The sequence below is a fragment of the Artemia franciscana genome, chromosome 11 (assembly GCF_032884065.1).
Source record: "Artemia franciscana chromosome 11, ASM3288406v1, whole genome shotgun sequence".
Lineage (NCBI taxonomy): Eukaryota > Metazoa > Arthropoda > Branchiopoda > Anostraca > Artemiidae > Artemia > Artemia franciscana.
The window spans coordinates 14,078,309-14,100,566 of record NC_088873.1 but is presented as its reverse complement, the minus strand read 5'-3'; the positions used below and the strand labels follow the sequence as shown (position 1 = coordinate 14,100,566).

The following is a 22,258-nucleotide window of genomic DNA, read 5'->3' as shown; positions in this document are numbered from 1 at the left end:
TTACCTTGTAAACCGCAGTAAACAAGAGGTCCAAATCCCGGGATATCATAGGTTCCAGGTCGACCAGAGTCCGTCTCCTCTTCTTTGCAACGAAACAGAGCTATATTCATATCAGCTAACGATAACTTGCTAACAATATCATAAAATTCTTCAGATTTCTTTGAGCTGACAGTGCTCTCTTGTTTGATTACATATTTTGTAGGAAGGGTTTGAATTATCTGACGAGCTTGACTTATTGCAGCCAAACTGCCAGGGTGCAAAGAAACACTGAAAAAATACATATAGACAAAATTATAGAAGACAAACTGTGTAATGCCAAAGAAGAAATAAGGGAGTTTTTATCTTTGTATATCCAGACATAAAACCCGTTTCTAAAAAAATTATCTAGAGAGCTATGTAAGTAAATAAACTTGCTATTTAATCGTAAAATTCATTTTAGGTATGTAGCGAAAACAAAAGTTTAGAGAATCACTGACTTAAGGCCTATGCATAATGGTATTTTACTTACACCTTTGCATTGAATCTTGGCATTGCTTAAAGCTATTGATCAGGTTTTAATGTACACTAAAGCACTGGAACCTTTCGCCGTATTCTATTATAATTTCAAAGATGACAGTCTATCCGAATTTTGGGGGAATATTCTGTTTAACTAGCATTGAAAAAGTAAAAATCGAATTTTTGTTTTTGCTAAATTCAGCTTGTGCCAGCTAGGCCTTTATTGCCAACAGCCTTCAAACTGAATCCAACTGAGTCTGAACCCCCAAGATTCGTTTATAGTAAAACATCACTGTAAATAGGAAAGTTTGGGATCGTAGCAAGGCATAAGAGATAGAAAAAGCCCAAAAAAATAGTTTTTTGTTATTAAACAATCTTTGGTTGGTTGACTATAACTTAGAAGTCCTTACAACAAAAGAAAACAGATCTTGGGACTAATTTACAGGTAGGTCCTGACGGAGAATATTATTGTACTAAACAAATTAGAATAAATTTAATCATATACCCTAAAAGAAACTGGGCAAAGGCAAAAGAAATATTATAACTGCTGATCAATGGGCAAGAAATGTAAGACTAAATATGCCTGAAATTATACACACAAAAACTATAAAAATACATAAACATAAAAACTCGATCTTGTGTACCCATTATTCCCACAGTACAATGGTGATGAGACTCTCCTTCTATGTGGGAACATTTGAGTTCAACCCAGGCTGCGGCAACGATTGTTGCTATGTTTGACTTGTGTAAATTTACTTTTATAGCAATTCTATTGCAAAACCACCGATACCCAAATATAGCCCTAGGGTATGTACAAAAGTTGGCTGATTTACTCATTTTTTTCAAATTTGCACTAAATAATATTACCCAGTATAAACAAAACAAAGTGGAGTAATGAATTACATTTTGACAACTAAGCGATGATCCGGAAAAAGCCTTAACATTAAAATAGAGGAGCTCATATTTATCCCCATTCAAAGTCCCATAGTGGAAAAAAAATCGGACAGTCTGTTCCGTGTACGACTAATTAAGTGAATGTCACCTATGCACGGCAGGTATGAGACGTTAGAATTTCCTACAAAGCAAGTAGTGGTAAAACTCCTCGATACATTAGTCACACAGTTTAAAAATAGGAGACACCCCAACCCTCCCCCTGTCTCACGCTTTGCGTTACACAAATTAGAGAATTTAAATAGAGAACATCATTCGTTTTAAGATGGAGAAAAGGATCCCATACAAATACAAGATACATAAAAGAAAAATTCATACCATTTGAAGCCATAGAAAAAAGGCCGAGCGTGCGCAACAGCGTCAAAAGCTTTTAATAAATCAAGAGAGCATGAACCCAGGCACCACCTCTTTTCGAAGCTTGGATTAGAACAGAAGATATAACTTATGGTTGGCTGACAACCAACACCTTCTAAAACCCAAACTGGTTTGTCCCAAAATTAGCATTAGAAAAACAGCAAAAGATATTCAGGTGCTTTGCTAAGATTACGAGAAACGGTTATAGGAGGGTACGAGAAACAAGAAAATGGGTCCGTGCTCTGTTTTAAAATACAGTTGACTGCACCACACACAAAGCTATCTGGGACCAACAAGAAACAAAGTGAAATTTGAGAAAGTAACTACAAATGGAATAGAAACAGACTACGATCAACACGTCAATGATTCTTACTAATCCCATCTAAATCAATAGACTTGGACTTCGAATGAAGAATGCCATTACAAAAAGCCTCAGTAAAATTGGGTAAAACTTGACAATGAGAAAGACACCGTGGGATAACACTTAACAACTTTTCAAAATAACTATGAGCATTTTTTGGCATTATCGACAAACTATTGATAAGAAATAAGAACAAAAATAATGCAAATTAAAAATCAATAAATTTTTTTTTACATAGTCGAGGGCCAAATTCATGCATCAGGGGAGATGGGAGGGCTGGGATGTAGTTAAATGGCAGAGAAACTTAAGAAATGCTTTTTTTAGATGCACTCGGCTCGAAAAAAAAAAAAAACTTTACAAATAAGATAAGTGAACTTACGTGACAGCCACTATGGATCCCGGTGGAAAATCTTTCCAATCGAGTTCTTCGGTGTCGTCCCCAGTAACAACTCGATTAAATATCTCACTTTCGAATACCTGCACATTCTTTCGGAAATTAACTTCATACTCATCCGTACCATTGATTATTGTTGGATCCTTCACAAATTCCAGCGGCTTACCGACATGACGACTATTATCTCTGTACAAACATAAATGTAGCTTTATTTTGCTTTTATCCCCAGAAGTACCAATTTATTTACAAACAAATTTACGAAAAACAAAAGCAAGAGAGCCTTTTGGTTCGTTAGCCCAACCTATATATATATATATATATATATATATATATATATATATATATATATATATATATATATATATATATATATATATATATATATATATATATATGTAGCCACCGACGGGTTGACACTATACCTCAAACAACAATTCACTTAGGGCACTACTAAAGCAAAAAATCCATTCTAAATAGTTCATGACCTTCAAGGCCATACCCAGAACTGGGCTATTGGCTGAGACTGCCCCTCCCCTGTCCGGACATGTAAGAGATAACATAAACATACTTTTCCGTTATTCAATGACCGAAAGACGCAAATAAAAATTTTCTATAGTCCCCTTCCCTGATATTCAAATACCAAGTACGGTCATGAGTGTCTTATATTTTTTTTTGAGCTGTTAAGGCTTATTCAAACTGATGTAAAGATTGGTTGCAAATTTTCAAGACAATCCCATAAAATGGAGAAAAAACCCCGTGAAATTCAAATTGCAAAGTACTCTTGAAGTGAGCAGCCTATTGAGAAAACAATAATAATAATAAATACAAAAATAAATATGAAAAGATGAGCGCTGTAAGACCAGTCCCTAAGGCCCGGTTGTTACATACAACCCAAGGATAAAAAAAAAAAAAAAAAAAAAAAAAAAAAAAAAAAAAAAAAAAAAAAAAAAAAACTAAATGGCACAAACTGATTGTTTGAAATTTATAGTCACTTAAACGATAAGTATGTGATAGTTTAGCGAGTAAATAAAGTTGTACACAGAAAAAATGTGCCCGTGAAGTTGAAAGGGGCCCAAAGTTAGCCCAGTTGGTAGACAGTAATTAAGGTGTGGGTTGGGTTTTGACTGTCTTTAGAGACTTTCAAATTGGTAAGACTATTTAGGTCTGGCAAAATCCTTACCTTTTCCTTTTTATGATAAACAAATGAAAAATTCCAGATTGTTTACTGTATAATAAATTGGAAACTTTGTGATTCGTTGTGCTATTTTAGGTAGATTATAAGTAAATTAGAAATTGGACACATGTGAGTTGGTACATCAAGTTTTCTATCTTCTCTAATACCTGAATTTCTGTCTTCTAATAATTTTTCTATCTTTTCTAATGTCTGCTATTGCCATTGCTCAATGCTCTACTGGATTACCATTGTTTACCACCGTTTTCCCAACTTACCATAAATTCCAAAACTTGAAAAAAACGCATATAAGTACAATCCCGTTGTTACTTCCAAAAATAAAATAAACTTGTCTGTAAAAGTTTTTTCCCCAGTAGCATAAAGCATATTATACTCTCGGTACTGATGTCTACATAGTCCCTTATTCCAGTGTTAAGTTTCATGTTAAAAAGTTAAAAAAAATATGAATTGTCCATCAAAATTCATTCTAAACCAACATGTGCCTTATTATGCATCCGTGTTCCAGTCCGGTGTGTTTTTTTTTTTTTTTTTTTTTTTTTTTTTTTTGTTAGCATGAGCGCCATTTAATTGGAACTTGTTCTATATTAGCATAACTTGTATGTAAAAAATAAATTATTATGAAAAGGAACTTGAAATTGTAAAATGAGCCAAATAGTCTTGAGTCTCCGTTAAGACTGCGTGCTATGGAGAATTCAGTCATGGATCTCGTTAGGTTGGGTTGAAGAGTTTCGATCATTTAAGAAATTATCAGTTTTCATAAAAATATTTATCAGTTATTTGCCAGAATATATCAATCAAGAGTTTCTAGCAAAAGTCTTATTTCTTCAAGTTTTAGTTCCAAGCGCCTAATTTCTAGAAAAAAAGTAACTCATTGAAAGAGCCAGTAAAATACAGAATACATCTAAAAAAATCTTGCAATAAACAAAATTACATTGTCACTTTGTGCACCATTGTAAACTAGCGTATTGAAATTGAGTTTATACGGATCTTTTAGCAAAAAAAAAAAAAAAAAAAAATTCAATCGAGTCAAGCAGACTAAAATTGACAAGGAGACGAGCTACGTCAAAAGTCGAGGATAGAATTCAATCAGAATTCAATGTTCAAATTTTATTTTAAGCAATTACCTGTTTGCTTATCTATGTTGGCTGATTTTTCTATTTTCCCATTTCTATATTCCTTTTTGTTCGTTTTGTTTACCCAATTTTCTGGATTGAATACTAGGGATAATCTCTAATTGAAGCTATTTGCACAAAATAAAGAAAAAAAAAAAACTGAAAAAGCTTAGAAAACAAAAGTAGAAACACACAGGGTAAACGACCTCTTTCCTATATTAATTTTATTGTAATTATTATTATCTTATTATTTTCTAATTTTGTCACTTCCATTATTAATGCATAGTTTCAAGAGCCTTAGGCGTCTTATACACACTGACCACAACTCTATGCACTGACTTACTCTATAAGATGGTCGTATTTCTCTAGTTTGACAACATAAAATCACTTATTTTTTTTCTCACAGCATTTACAGTTTACTTATTTTTCCACTAATTTGGTCATTCCCATATATTTCTATTGTTTTGTTCGATACTTGCACTTGTTAGATATTTACATTTGTCTATGCTCACTTCACATAATATTGTCTTTAAGAACTGGTCCGTAATATTCCTTTAGTATAATTTTCTTTAAATAAACAATAAGGACTAGTTTAACCTTTAAGAAAACTTAACAATGAATTTAACAACGAATTCTGTGCTTTTTCAGTAAACTTTTATTTCAAGTGAGCTTCCATCTTTGAACCGTTATTCCTGTGTTAGTCAGACCCAGAATTTATTTTTAACAGAACGCATTATTCTTTACCTTTTCATCAAAAATATATTTTAATTACATACCCTAATCATTACGCATCCTTCAACGTTACTTTTGTGGAGCTATTAGGTAAAAAAAAAAAACTCAGCTCCAAACATCTAGCCATGTTCTGCACCACGAGACAGTTGCATGAAAATTTGCATTTCGGATTTTATGCTCGAACAGATAGAATCTAACAAACAAAACTTACTCGTCCTTTTTGTGTTTGATTCTGCACTCGAAAAGTACTTCGTCTACATGCCCTTGAAGCTTCAAAGGTCGCAAGAATTTAGGTCCGTTAGACAAGTGATTAAAAACTGTGTGTGAGACCAATATCACAGATTTGTGAGTATTTGGGTTGTGACGTGTGACAGCAACGACGTCTGGATTCATTTGATCAACAAATACCTGTAAGAAGTCAAGGACTAAAATGGTTGCTTCTTAATTAATTTCGAAAATGTACAGAAATATTTCTTCTTGATGCTATAAAAGACACCCAATATAAAGTTTCATTTAAGATATTTACTGATGCTATTGGTACTTAGCTCTACCAGGGCATTAAAGCGGTATTCGCATTTGTTGCTAATCTTGGTATTTTGGAGGATGAGAAGGACTATTTGTACTCTACATTAGACTAGAGATTAAAGAGTCACTTCTGCAACAAGGGCATAATATGTGCCTTTGTGTGTTTAAAAAAAGAAAAGTTTTCCGCATACTAGCTTAGCCCTTATTGGAATTCAAATTGTAACAACTTAAATTCCCTTGTGGTAATTTTCGTCTTTTCCTGAATTTTCTTTCTCCTGAACAACGCAGTAATGTTAGCACAACTACCAGTTTTAACTATTATTAAACGGACGTTAGAGCGCCAAAGTTTCTTCTCTTATTACTTTCCAATATTCTTCGATAATTATCATTTTGAACCTGATCACGTCTCGGTATAATAAAGTAAAAATTTTGTAGAACCCTTCTTTTTTTAGCAAAGGAAGGTCAAACGGTAGCTCTTGGACTAAAAAACAACTTAGTAATTTACGCTTATGCAATTGAGTATACATTAGTCCAAAAATAAAAAATAAACTTTAGCTTTAGAAACTTTAGATTACCTTTAGAAAAGCGAAGTTCGAGAAGGAAAAAAAAAAGTACCTGATTATATCCATTTCTTCCTAAATAAAAATGTAAGTCATTCAATGCTTTCTTCACGCGAATAATGCCACAATCTAGGGACACTAAACCAGGAGCTGGAGCAACTTCTTCAGACCATGAAGCGTAGGTTCTCTCTTCGTTTACTACATGTATCTACAAGATAACATGCTATATTAAATGAAACGAATACAAAAATTGGGCATGCACCTAACCACACAAATTTTGGACAAACCATAGATCAAGAAGATATGTCTTTTTACTTTTCATTTTTATCCAGCAGAAAACTTTATCAAGTGAAAAATAAAAACATGTAAGCTGTAAAGACAAGTTTTGAACACTTTCAATTTGAAGTTACAATTTTGCAGGGAGGACGATGGCAAATACTGTGCTTAAAATCAAGTTCAATCACAAAAAGAAACAAGCTACATAGACCAGGTAACCTCGTAACCTCTATAGTATTGGATCAAAATTTCGAGATAGCCCTTTTGTTCAAAATAGACGAATAGGTAGCCTCTGCGGTTGACGTCATGAATTGATTACTTCTATTCGTTTTTTAAGTTTGTGTTATTTCATGACATTGTTAATTCTCTTTTTAGGTTCTAAAATTTCTTTTTGCTTCTCTTTGACATTTTTTTTCTTCTTTGACTCTTTTTGGAAAACATTTAAAAACAAATAATTATTAGAAAAACAATAAAATTTTGAAATCAAAGAAAAGGGATCAAGAGCCCTATAACCTTATTCCACATACCTGCCTGTTGTGTCTTCTATTTGTAAACGTCATCAATCGAAACAATTGGGTCTCAAAACAGAGAAAAGAGCTTACCTAATGTGTTTCATTTTTTCCGCTAGTGGCTTTGGATGGAAAAAACATTATCTAGAGATTTTTATTAGTAAAATTTGTGTGTATATGCTATTTCGTTTCTCATCTTGCAAAGATTTTAGAAAATTCATACAAATGACCTACTATTTTTTCCTTCCATTCTTAGCTTCCCAATGACATATGTATCTAAGGGAGAAACTTGTTCAAATGGCAATTTTACCCATAATCCTTTAAAATACTAAACATTACTAAAACAAATATCTGACCCAAAAGGTACTGAATATGTATGAGTGAAAGTTCGTCTTGGTTGATACTTTAGACGGGACTGGACAGCCTACAGGACAGCCGGGAAGGGCCCGACAGATTCCTATTTATACGAAAAAATTGGCAGAGATTGAAATGCTATTAACATTATCTTGGAAAAACTTCACATAAAAACATGAATTGACGAGTTGGATTGACTCATGCTAGTAAAGCTAATAAATTGAAAGGTAATAAAGTTAGACACATTCAAAAGAGCTAGACACATTCAGAATAAATGTATTTATTCTGCATCTAATGTTATATTCACTAATGAAATTACCATGTGCAAACAGCTAACTCTCCGCAGGTTTCAAAATAGGATGAACAATTTAAGAGTAAGCGAAGTAAATGAAATTCGGCGGCCTTACTAGTTTTAATCATCTATAGTACATAGACTATCGGTATTAAATTTATTTAGTTTTGATTCTGCTAAAACCACTGCAGACACTTCGCCAACACTCCCTCTCCAACCTATATCCAAGGAAATTAGGCCATTTCAGGTAATCAAATCACATTCCAACCTAAAGCATCCCGCTTTATCGTTAAAGCTAACATATTCAAGTTTACTGTTTTCTTATTCGGCAGAAAAATTTATCCTAGGTTATCGAGAAATGTTTGACCCTAAAGGATTTACTTAGAAGAGGGCAAACAGCTCTATCAATTTCTAACGTTTTCGTCGGAGGTAACGGGTCTTGTGGCCTGAACTTGGACTCAGCTTGAGTGAGTCAACCCATAATAGTAATATTTTTCGATTTTGACAAATAACACAAAAAAAAAAAAACAAAGAAACGCAAACTATTTTGAAAGGTGAAAGTTTATACCCATAACAATTTATTTTTTAATTTTTTAACGAACCTTCTCCTACTCCCGAAAAACAGCAAAACAACGTACATGGTGTGGAACAAGCTCATCATAACCACGATTACTTCCAGTGGCACAAAAGGCCATTGCCACAAGGGCTGAACTAGCAATCATGTCATACATTGTCCGTTTTTCAGCTGGGCTTGGATTATCATGAGTAACATCCATAAAAATAGCATGTGCAATAGATGGTACAAGTGGACGAATTGGTGGCTGAAAGAATGCACCAACGGGATCTCCACCAAAACGATATATGAGTCGGCCCTGCTCATGTGAATCGTGCGCTGCCATCGCTTCTAAAATCAAAGAAAATAAATGTAAAAAGGCAAACAACGAAGGGTTTCGGGGATTCAGTACCGTAATAAAGTTTATCTAGTTCACTTTATGCATTCTCAAAGTACTGCTATCCCAAAATAGCTAAAACTCAATACAGTTCAGTCTAGTATTTACACAGAATGAACACGCTTTTAGCAGGGGCACAGCTACAGTATTTTTTCTTGGGGAGGAGGGGGAAGAGGGGGTGCTATTGAAGTAGGTGCTATTCCAGCGGTAGTGAAGTAATATAACTATTTAACAAACACGATACTTGGGGAATTCAAAAACATTACGCAATACATTATAAACAATAAATACACATTAAACAATCATACTGGTCGTACTGGTGACTGGTTTTACTAAAATTGTCAGCAATGAGCTCCTGCAACGGCAGTAGTATAACTTCTTACCGATGGAAATTTGTTGATGACCTAACGATTGTTGAAAGTTGCTTCAGAAATTTAATAAGCGACCTTACGAGTATCCTTAATAAAATTAAAGGTGATGCTTTGGACTTAGACATGACAGTAAACCCCTCTAAGCCCATGATAATGCCGATTTGTTTCCTCAAGTCCTCGCCCTGTTTTCTTAATCCCATCCCTCTGGAAATTTATGTGTCCTAGTTTAAATTACTTGGTGTCACACTTTCTTCAAATTTAAAGTGGGATATCCACGTTAAAGACATCATCCATAAAGCTAATGTGTCTATCGCCCTCCTTAAGCTCCCCAATAAATATAGCGTCCCCACTTCTCACTCCTTAAGGATGTACACGTCTTTTGTCCGCCCGTATCTTGAATACGCATGTCCAGTTTGGCACACTGGCATCTCTCGTGAAGAATCAAACAAAATTAAGTCAATCCAAAAAAAGCCTTGCGAATAATTTTCAGAGAAGGCAAGGTGCCACTCTCTGCTCCTAAAAAAGCTAGTTTGGAAACCCTTGAGCGAAGGAGGGTGTCGTTGTGCCTCCGTGTTTCAAAAAATGCAATAACGAACCCTCGGACGGCAAGTATTTTCCCAAAACGTCACTACCCATCCAGGTTACGACTGTCTCGAGCTGTTTCTGAGCCCATCCCAGTTTTGTCCCCCATTCGCTGCGTAACTTCCAGATATGAAAAAAATCACAAAAAATCACAGAAAAATTTATCACAGAAAAAATGAATTAAATTTCCGACTAGTTTCTCCCTTTTGTTTTTATTGCAGTGTCTTTTTCTGACTTGTATTTTGTTCAAGTTTAGTTTGACCGGGTTTTTTTTCTTTTTAACTTTTTAATTAGCTTATTGCAGTTTACTTATTGACTCATAATTGATTATTCATAATGATTTTTATTTTTCGTTGTTGTTTTTTGCATTGTTAGTGCAACCATGTATTTTGTTGACTCCGAAGTCCGAATTTGGCCCTTTGAAGGCTTGTGATGGAGATCTTTTTGAAATAAATATCTTATTTTATCTTATAATAGCTCCTAGTACCGCGCTACTTATTTGTTCGATATATGTGATTTATTGAAATATTATTTATAAGCTTTTTTAAACTGATTTTTTTTTGTGGGTTCGCTGATTTATATTAATAAATAGTATTGATATCAGCGGGCCAAATAAAGTCGAAACAAAAATCATAGGCAGCGCAATAGTGCTTTCTAAGCAAAGATACAGGATAAGTCATAGTATTGAGTTTTGAGAATTACCTTCCCCTTGGTATCTTTGTGAAAAAAAAACAACGAAAAAACGAAAATAAAATTACACAAAAGTTTTCTTGTGTAAATCAGGGCATGGGGGGTATACATTTCCGGAGGGGGGTTACGCTGAGTATCGTTTTTATTTATACAATTCCCTTCACAAGCAAAGCTCGGTCTCCTAGTGCTGCATGATCAAACTGATAACAGTAGAAAAAGAGAATGGGTTGGTACACACAAAATTTCTAAATTGTGAGAAAAATATACGTATTTTGTTTAAATTTAGTTTATATTCTCAGCAGGCACTTTGTACAGCATCCTGATGCAGAGATAAATGTCCCACAAGTAGCGCTGTCGTTGTGTGAAACGCGACTAATTTCAGTCAACGCACTTAGCACATTTATGCCATATTTTTTTGAGCTGGTTAAAAGAAATATTTAGAAAAGCGAAAATAGCAAGAAGTCAGTATGGTATTATACATAGAGGCAGTTCTACGTCTATGGGTTAGCACATGAATCCAAAAATAAGGAATAGGTTGTTATCAGCGCTTATTAAGCATTTCAATGACAGATTAGAAAATCAGAGTTTCAATTAAATACGGGATATAAAAATTAAAAGTAATTAAATGATTCATTTAATTCATTTAAATTAAATGATCCATATTGATACTGGTTGATTAGTCCATATTGTCTTTTGTTAGTTTGAATTTTGTTTTTCTTCACTGTTTATCGTATTTGTTTTTGTTTATTTATTTATATTTATTAACAATACGCCGTACTTTGTGTTTTTTTTATACTTTACGGGTAATAAAGTTCATTCATTCATTCATAAGCATTTCCGCCTCTACCAAATTCCATGACCCAACTACAATCGATTTGACCAATCTAGTTATAGTACGAATATCATTATAAAAAGCAACAAGTCTTATTGTTTTTTCAATTTGTCCTATTTGCAGATGTGGATGGTGTATTTATTTTCACCTTTCAAAGATTTAAAACAAGAGAAACTAATCTTGAACTAATAGATTTTAGGAAGTAAATGCACCCTAAATATCAGAAACAATTGACCTGGTCAAATGTGGCAAAACAACCTCACATTTTTACTTGATGATAAGGTTTCAAAGACAGTATATTTGGAAAAATATTAATGTGGAACATATTATGAAGTGTAACAGACCCCTGGTTTTCTCGTTTTCCTTATCTTAAAAGCGAGCATGGATTAATTGTCTTCTCAAAGTAAAGAACAAATTTGACACTTAAAACGAGCTTTTAAACAGTTTTAAAGCTAACTAACAATTCTTTCCCAAAATATAGTGAGGGGGGGCAACTATCCCCTTCCCTCAATGACGCCACTGGATTTTGGGAATGTCAACCACAATTCTCCTTGTTCTCTTTCATTTTGTGTTCCTTTGAGTCCCCTAATGTTGAGGACCCCAATTTAAATTATTGCATATGTGCCTAATTCCAGAGAAGTTATAAAAAAATTCAATTTTTGTACTGCCTTACGTATGTCAGGATTGAATTGCTATGAACCTGATATATTCATAATGAATTGCCATAATTGCTAACCGCTATTTTTATCCTGTTTTATATACTACTTTTTAGACATAAAAAAGCCAATGTACTCCAAATTTTACGTTACCCTTATAATTGTTAACTTATCTTGCATAATTATAAGCAGAAATCAGGAGTATAATCTTAGTCACTTAACCTTGGCAGCCAACACCACAGAATTTTATTGGACTTGGTTTACTTTAATTCTAAGACCTCCAGACTAGTATCAAACCCCTAGAATTGTTAGCCTGACAAGTAAAAACTCCAAAAAGGCTCATTAAAACTCCGAAATGGCTCATTTTTACTACAAGTGTCAGAACCCTTGTAACTTTCATTAGAGCTTCGTTTACGGAAATTGCTCATATAAAACCTACTTCATTTTCCGTACAAAATCAAATACAACGGAACAATCAGCAAAGGACTGAGTTTGTTCTTTGACCGTTTGCGAACAGGTAAGTTCTTCATCGAAATAAATAATTCCCATGGAAAACAATGTGAAGTCAATTAATTAGGCTCAGAAACATTGTTTCGTTTTTTAATTTTTTATAGGTTTCTTAGCCTTTCGTACGAGAAACATACACAAACACACAACTAAAAAAAAAAAAGAAAAAAGTAGCGTATCTTGTGTAAGATTAGTATCTTGTCTAGCCAGGGAAAAAATAGTATGCCCTCTTCCGCCCAAATTTCACCTTCCCCATTTCACAAACGAAAATTTTTCCCGAAACTTCAAACTCGATCCGATCAATCAAAAGAGGGTATTTAATAAAGTACGTGGAAACTCGTCGGTTTTAATTAAATCTAATGACTGCATGCAATCTTGATAATGAGATATAGTCACAAAAAAAAACGCAAGCTCTTTTCTCTGAACACCCAAAAGCCAACTGACTGATCTGGTATCCACTTCCACTCTCCGGGAAGACTGTTATATTATCCGCTCAAAAGCATGTACAGCGTCGCACCATAGTTTTCAGATTAGGTATTGGCTGGTTGTATCTTTTCGGCAATGGTGCGGGAAAACCAAATAAAGAAAATAACTATAATTTTAGTTATAGCTAATTAAGAAAACTGTAGACTAATTATAATTATTTCACTATCTTGATGAAACTGTTTTCATTGATCCAAACTAACGACAATTTTCCTAACTCAGCTAATGCATTTTTAAAAGACGTTAACTACGCAACGATAACTTACAGGATAACAACAAAAATTAAAAATATGCTCTCTTTTGTTTCTTTATTATTATTAATGGGAAGTTGTTTACACAATGAAGACTCCTTTAGGTATACAGATATAATTACTTAGGTAGTATTATTAGTAAAGACGGTGGGTGCAGTGAAAATTTAAAACTAGAATACCCATGGCCCAGGTTGTTTTTTCACAGTTGAAAAAAAGTTTGAAAGAATAGGAAGATAAGTCTGCAAACCAATATTAGAATATTGGAAGCTGTACGGTTCTGAAGCATGGGCAATCCAAAAAAACGGAGAAAAATTCGATAGATGTTTTCCAGAGAAATTGCTTACGGATTGTTTTGGTACCCGACTGACTACTGTACAAAATGTGTAGTTTAATCCAACTTTCTAGGGCTATAATGAGGGAAAGACTGAGCTGGCTATGGCACGTTTTGCTGATGAAGGATGATAAGATTGCCAATGATTGTCCTTATTGGCCAACCGTCTAGGGCTAAATGAAAAGCAGGAGAGATTTAAGGGAAATGAGAACTTACTGGGAGGGTGTAAAGAGGGAGGCTTTTAATAGATTGGGATGGCGGAGGAGCATGCGTAGCTGTGTCGCCTTAGAAGGCTTGGTGTTGCGGTGAGTTAAAGTAATAGTAGTAGTATTTGACATCAGAAGCTTCATTCCCCAGTCATTTATACGAAAACAAGGATAAAATACAATTTGGAATAAAAACAACATTGTAAGTTGTTAAAATTGCAAAAAAAAAAAATTGTCCGTAGACTTTTCTATCTGAGAGAATGAAAATTTGAAAATTACAATATTTATTTTCGCGACAAGCATTTAATTAAAAGATCTGTGACAAAAGTGATTATGGAATACCTGAGTTTTAAGTACTAATGCATACATACAAACTTTTCATGTTGGCTTAAAAAAAAAAAAATTGTCATAGTATATTTCACATGAAAGTAACTGGCATGGATGGGTAATCGTTTGCTAAAGGATGAGGAACATTTGTTTCGGCCAGAAAGCTGGTTCATTTCCTATTTTTAGAAACCAGATGTGAAAAATGAACGGGCGACTGTTCCCTTTTGCCTCCCCCAAGATATTTTTTTGCCCTCTCCCCTAGGTTAAATAAACTTCTTTTCTGGTATTTGAGTTGAGAAAGGTATTTTTTGGTATTTTCATTGGAAATATTGAGAAAAAGACAAAATTACCCTCCCCCCTCTAAAATTGGAAATACTTATTTTGCCCCCCTCCTTACATTTTTGTCAATTAGAACCACTGGCCAGTGCCTTGAGGAGAGATCCGGAATCAAGGTACACAGAATCAAGGTAGGTGTTTGCTTTTGTCGAGACCCAAAGGCATCAAAGCTGAAATAAAAACTTGCAAATTTGGGTACCATAAAAAATACGATAAATAAAAGAGCGTATGATTCCCTAAAGAGCTAAGGAGCTCCGAGTGCTCTTCAAAAACTGGGTCCATTAAAGCCTTTTTCAACTCAAGCAAGTTTTTTCCATGGTTCCAAGAAGCCGGGCCTCTGACAAACTTTCTCCTGCTTTTGTCCTCAGTTATAACAACCATGGATACTTAAAAAAGTGTTTTTTAATTCTTAGGACTTCAGGTCTTTGGTTCTTGGACGAAGTGGGTGGAGGCTGCACATCAACAGAGATTTATTCTCAAGTTCTTCCAATCTATATTAATGACCCTTGTTTTTCTAGCATAACGTTTTTAGCAAATAGTGATAGACGGTACCTTTTCGACACGGAATTACTGCCATGCTGTCTAATCTAATATTAGTTTCCCCGAGCCCCAAAATTAGCAATCAGCACTCAAAATTTTATGGGTCTTAAAATTGTTAGACATAGAAATGAGCAAGCAATACTTGTTTATTGTTATTAAAAAATAAGGACATTTTCTTTTAAACGTTCTCGGAATACACTAATGAACAAAAATAATCTTTTAGGGAATAAAACTAAAGTTAAATGCTCACATACATAAGGTTTCAACGTAAAAACAGACCCGATCAAAGTATCAAAAGACTGACTTAGTTTTAACGCGCAGTCAATGTATACTTGATCATAAGCAGCGCAATAGCGCTGCCCAAGTAAAGAGCGATGTGAGCACAATGAATTATTATTTTAATTTTTTGGGTTTGCTTGTTTTAGACCAGGGCGCTTCGTATCGAAAGAGTTGTGGATACTTCGAAAAGGGCTCGTTCGATTGGAAATTAAAAGGGTTAGTGTCCTTTTTAATAGTCGAAAGTGATTGGAGCGCAAATAACCTACCTCCCACGCCCATCATTTCCCCAATACATCCAATTCAAACCTTGAGATAGCCATCTTCTTCAACGCAGCTGGAAGGTCCGGAAATTATGTCTTTGAGGAATACCACACCCCTCAGGGCAAGGGTTGTAAGTTATGCCCTGTGTATAAGGTTTACATAGACATGGTGATCGTATAAATTTCGGAGGGGGCTCATTGAATTGATAACCAGAAGTTCTAATGCCCTTTTTGAGAGTCAGAGTGATCGAAGGGTGAACACCCCCCACCTCTCGTAATTTCCCGAAATGTATCTGATAAAAATTTAGAGATGACCATTTGTTGTCGTAGAAACTTCGAAAAAGGCTCATTTGACCGAAAATTGAAAGGGCTAGTACTCTTTTTAATAGTCAAAAGTGATTGGAGGGAAATTAAGCCCCTTCCCATGCCCACCACTTCCCCAAACACTTACAATCAAAATTTTGAGATAGCTGTTTTGTTCATTGTAGTTGTAAGGTGAAGAAATTATGTCTTTGAGAATGACAACCCCCACAGCCCTCAGGCCAAGGGTTGTTAGTTATACACTGGGAAAATATAAGGTTTAAATAGAAAGAATGACCGTATAAACTTCAAAGGGGGCCAAATTGGATTGGTAACCAGAAGTTCTAGTGCCCTTTTTAAGAGTGATTCAGAGTGATGGAAGGGAGAATAAATCCCCCCCACCACACACCGTATTTTCCCGAAGTGCATCTGATAGAAACTTTGAGATGACCATTTGTTGTCGTAGAAACTTAAAAAAAAGTCTTATCCGACTGGAAATTGAAAGGGGTAATGCACTTTTTAATACTCAAAAGTGATTGGAGGGCAACAAGCCTCCCCCACCCCACACCCATCAATTCCCAAAACACATCTAATCAAAATTTTGAGATAGCCATTTTGTTCAGCGTCATTAAATATCCGGAAATTATGTCTTTGAGGATGACAACCAACCTACATAGCCCTTAACACAAGGGTTGTATTTTATGCCCTGATGGCATATAAGGTTTTTATGGTAAGTGTGGTCGCAAAAACCCTGGAATGGGCTCAATTGATCGGAAATTAAATGTACTGCAGCCCTTTTTATGAATCAAAATGATCGGAGAACAGCCAACCCCTCCCACGTTGTATTTTCCACAAATGGATCCAATAGAAATTTTGAGACAGCATTTTGTTTAAAAATAGTCCAAATATCATATAAAAAGGCTTTTGGGATTGACAGAATCTCATATTCTGGAGGTGAGGGTTGCAAGTAATGCCCCGGGGGCATATAAGGTTTTTATGGAAGGGGTGGTCGTGTGAACTTTAGAAGACGCTATATTCATCGGAAATGCATAGCTCTAGTTCTCTTTTAAGAGTCAAACATGATGGAGAGCAACTAGCCCTCCCTGACATCCTCTTCCCGAAACACATTCAATGGAAATCAATGGAAAAAAAGGCATTTTGATACGAATAGTACAAAAAACATATAACAATGTCTTTAGGGTGGACACAATCCCCCGGAGCCCATGGGCTAGGGTTGTAAGTTATGCCCCCGGTGCATATATGGTTTTTATGGAATTGAAGGTTCTATAACCTTTGGATCAGATGGAGTCGCTCCAAAAATCATTTGAAGTCATTGATCACTGGAATAAAAAAGATCATGGATCTTTTTGATCCATGGATTTTTGATCATGGATCAAAAAGATCATTGGAAGTCAGTATCATTCCCCAAAATCAAGTATCATTCCCCAAAACATATCCGATCAAAATTTTAAGAGATCTATTTTGCTCAGCCTTGTTGAAAGTTCCAGTAATTATGTCTTTGGGGATTTCAACTCCTCCGTAGTCCTCAGGACAAGGGCTATAAGCTAGGCAATTCGTTTTTGTTTACACATAGTATAATGTTACTGAGAAAAATGTTTGAATCTTGCTTTCCAAGAAGACGAAGGGAATTTAGATGAGCCTTTCAGAGAATGTAGAGAGGATTGTAGAGAGGAAATCACTCTCAAACAGAATCGCGAAATAATAAAAAAAAGAATGGCGTGGGCTCATGGGACGGTCATCTTGGAGCTATCCCTTCAATGTCATATTTCGAAGTCGATGAAAGGATTTTTTTGCGGATGAATTGTGAGGATGAAGAAATTCTGGAGCCTTACCATTAAAATTCGGAAAATGCGCACCCTAGCAATTTTTTTTTCATTCTAACATTGTATTTGCTCTCCGTCTTAACCCCCCCCCCCCCGGAGACTTGCAACATTTTAACCCATCAACGAGAGGATGCGACACCTTCTACGGACATCATTCCTTAGAGTTGTTGTTGTGTTTTCTTGTTGGAGTTTTGTCAGTTATAATAACTTAGATTAAAGAGACTCTTAAACTTCGGAAAAGTTACACAAAGAAACCCGAGATGAGTCCGGCACAATGAAGTCATTTGCAAAGAGGGTTGCCATCCATAACGAAATGATGCATGTAGATTGATTAAAATATCATTATTAGGCAGTATAGCACTCTACGATTAAGAAAACAATTTTCAGACAACAATAAAACAACATTAACTAAATTCTTGAAAGAATTCAGATTATTAAACAGTAAAAATGTGATTATTTACACATATATCACAAGAAAAGGATTCTCAGGTATATCCATGTATTAAAAAAGCGTTTAAACTTTTGTAATAAAATACTACTACTAAGCGGCTCATCCGTAGCTTATAGAACAAAATCCCCAGAAGCTCTTACCTCGTATCAATGAAGTAATACCAAGTCTGTTCACAAAAACATTATCAATAGCATCCGAATTGGTGAAGAGTTCAGCAATGACAAAGAGATCGGGTCTTACACGACGCGCACAGTCAATTAAATACTAAAAAAAAATTGAAACTCAATTAAAACTACCCGGAAAACAATTAAATATATACAAGAGTTTAGCATTAAAAATATGTTTTTATATAAAAACCACAAATAGAAATATAATAGCCAAGTATGAATGTCAACTGCAATACCAAAATGTTGAGTTAAGTATACACATAAAGCATTAAGGTTTCTGCTCCCTGTGGAACATGGTATTTTGCGAAGAGCCTACTGCTGTAAATTGCACTAAAAGGATAAGACACTTACATAACTGGAAATATCAGTTTCAGTTCTATTCATTCACCCAGCCCAAATTATGGTTTGACTTGGAATTCTTGTAAGAGAATGATCTATAGCTGCTTAAAAATAGGGAAATTTTCCCACTTACACACTTTTTCGCAAAATTTTCAAGGCAGTGTTCGATGTAAAAGAAAACGGAAAACAAACCTCAAAAATATAATTCAGCAGATTGCTACAGTTGCATCCAAGTTATAAAATTATAGCAAAAGTGTCACCACCCGTTGAAACTTCATAAGACTACAGAAAATATCATCAAAAAGTGGCACATAAAACATAAGCATTAACGCAACTATTTATTATAATATTTACTGGCAAAAAGTGTGAATATAAGTATTTTAGTATTCATTTATTTATAATAGTTCACCTTCATTAAAATGAAAAAGAATAAAAATTGCTTTACAATAAGATTCATCTAAGCAATCGTTCCTCAGTCTCAGCATGGTGTCTCCAATTTTGATTTTTCCAACTCAATTTCTAACGATGATCCGGAATATTTCAAGCTGATCATTTCTTAACTTGAAACGTCATACTACAGTTCCCTATCATAGTACAATATTTACAAAAGGAAGAATATGCAATAAGCGCGAGGTAACAGGCGGCGGAACTCCTTGTGCAAGAGGAAACTTTTATTGATCATCAAGTGCTGAAAAACGCAAAGATGGATCCTAGGTTCTACAAAGCCTCCATTCAAACGGAAGGTCGCGGGCCGTCATTCTCTCCGATCGTAAGCCTTCTGAAGTATATTGTGCACAAATCAGAAAGAGTTTTGGTTCCAGCCTTTGCTGATGGGACCGTTTGTCTTCCTTGAACGCCTAGCGATTTCCAATTACTTAAATAAAAAGAAAATTGTGAAACGGAAGGTAAAATGTTGACACACATTTAATGTACTGACGTTTTAACTCAAGAATTTGGGCCTCTTACACTGGACATAATAAAAGTCTGAAGGACCGATCTCCTATTGCTAGAGAACATGGAATTATACAATATTCAAATTTACTGATTACGGTAAGAAGGATGGAGCAAATATACAAGTAGTTAGAGCTCGTGAAGAATAAGGAACTCTCTAAGTATTGTTAAGGTTCTTTCAAGAATTAAAACAAAACAAAAGTACGATATAAAATGCTTTGAAATTGAAAGACTACCGTACTGTTATTTTGACTGACGAATCTAGACATTTTGAACTAGACTTAATAGAAATATCAAAATTCGTTTCCAATTGAAAGGAAAAATGAAATTGGGTGATGTAGAGTGTATTTTTCAGGTAGGGGGAATGGGGTATATATACAGGGAAGGTAGATGTTTAGTTTCGCCACAAGTCCAGTTAGAGCACTTAGAAATGCTAATTCTAGGAGGTCTGTATTCTCATTGGTTGAGTTGTTAGTTTATGTTTATGGCCCACTTTTTGTTTGCTTTTTCAGGCTTCAGGCCGAATAATTATTCAATAAATATAGAACAAAGACCTCGCCCCGCTGCCCGTGGGGCTCATGGACTAATTCGCTTCGCTCTATAGGTAATATTCACTCGCAAGAATCACTATTCAACTAAATTTGTTTCACCAAGGCCTTCCCATAGCCAAAGAATCTTTTAAAACAAATTTAATCTCGAACTGAAAAACTGTATAATCTCCATTGCGTCGAAAGGCATTTCTTCAAATTAACGCAACATAAACGTAATATTTAACTAATCGCTCTGATTCACCAATTCACTGGCTAGTTTCAACTGGAAAGTGAAATCGGATAATTAGCATTAATGGATGCATAAGTTTTTTAATTATCTTTCGACTTACTTCTATACAGAAATTGGCAGTGATGACTGGAAATACAATTTAAAGTAAAATTTCATCATATTGTACAACCCCAACATTCCCCTCGGCTTCAAAACCCTGCTCACTTTACGCATTTTTAGTTTGTTGAAGGGGGATTTTAAAAAGCTAAATAAATGGATTTTAGAAAGCTAAAAAATGGATGCGCTTCTAGAATTAGCATTTGTAAGTGCTCTAAACATTTATCACAGGGAGTAGTATAATGAATAAGAAAACGCGTCTTGTTTAAGATGGTGTTGATAACATAATTACAGCTTCACACTTAATGTTGAAACGGTCAAGGTATCAGTTACTGGTGTGCGCCTCAGAAGAGCTAATTGAGAGAGACTGGGATGAATTTTAAATACGTCCGCAAGAATAAATACGCAAAACCCCGGCAAAAGTACGTTATTTTTGTGTGGGGACTTTAAAACGCAGATTGGTAAAAATAAGTATCAATAGCATCCTTGTTAAGGCGAATTTGGCATAGGAGAGGAAAATAACAATAGACTGCTACAATTTTGTAAGCACAATAACATAGCTATAACCGATACGATGTTTAACCATAAAATAGACCTTAAGTTAACATAGTAATCTCACGATGGGAGGACGACTAATGTTATCGATTATGTTTTGTAAAGGACAAGACTGGCATTGCTTAGATTAATAATCAAGAGACGTCTGAACTGTCACAACCCTGAGGTATCAAGTTTTGCAGATTATGAACGAATGAACTTTATTTTATTGACTATTGCTACACATGGGAATGGTATTGCTGCGCTTGAGTCAAGAAGCGAGGCTAGTAATGAAGTCTATGTGGAATCAGGAGTTAAGAGTGGTCGGGCCTTATCCACGTTTGTATGGATTAGTCTAATGAATTTTGTAAAAAAAAAAACAAAAAAAACATAAGACTATGGGAGAAAATGTGTGAAGGTAAAACGCTTGTTGAATTAGATTAACACAGACGAGTACACATTATTTGAGTGTCTTCGATAAAGATGTTGGCAAAAGGGATGGTTTTGAGGTCTTAGGGTTCAGGCGACAAGAATAGGTTTGACAAACAATGTTAAGAAGATCCAGTTTCTTAGATTAGGAACAAATGGGGCTTAAGAGCAGACACGTACGCAGGAATTCGATTCGGGGGGGGGGGCAAATCCTTCAAATCCCTTATTCATTGAGAGGTATCAGAAAATTATGGGAAGATAAAAACTTGAATTTTCGGGGGGGGCATGGCCGGAGACCCCCCCCCCCCCCTCCTGCGTACGTACCAGATTAAGAGGTGATGTTAACAAAGAAAACTGACACGCGCCTTTTTACGATAAAAATCGTAAGGCCTTGTATGTATTACTCGGTTGAACGTATGCAACGTAGTATGACAAAATTCTACCCAGCTTTACCTCACCTCCCTTATGAGGAACAGCTTTGGAGGCTCCAACTACCAGCTTTGGCTTACCGTTTTTGTCCTCACGACATGATTGAAACTTACAACACCTACAAAAGAATCTCTTATGGAACCAAAGTATCAACCGACGTTCTGCAGCTCGGTAGATAAGTCTACGGGGCCATCAGTTTGAACTACAAGGTTGATGATTCTTCAAGGACA

The 22,258-nt window shown here is 35.1% G+C and overlaps 1 protein-coding gene across 1 annotated transcript in view; it reads right to left on the bottom strand.

The window, feature by feature from the left end:
- Window positions 1–22,258, bottom strand: part of LOC136032852 (glycogen debranching enzyme-like) — a gene marked incomplete in the record, with an annotated part of 126,189 nt that overhangs the window by 37,144 nt on the left and 66,787 nt on the right. Inside the window, 6 exon segments of the mRNA XM_065713263.1 lie at window positions 5–267; window positions 2,541–2,741; window positions 5,803–5,999; window positions 6,732–6,884; window positions 8,746–9,011; window positions 18,444–18,567. Coding sequence (XP_065569335.1) covers window positions 5–267; window positions 2,541–2,741; window positions 5,803–5,999; window positions 6,732–6,884; window positions 8,746–9,011; window positions 18,444–18,567 — 1,204 coding nt within the window.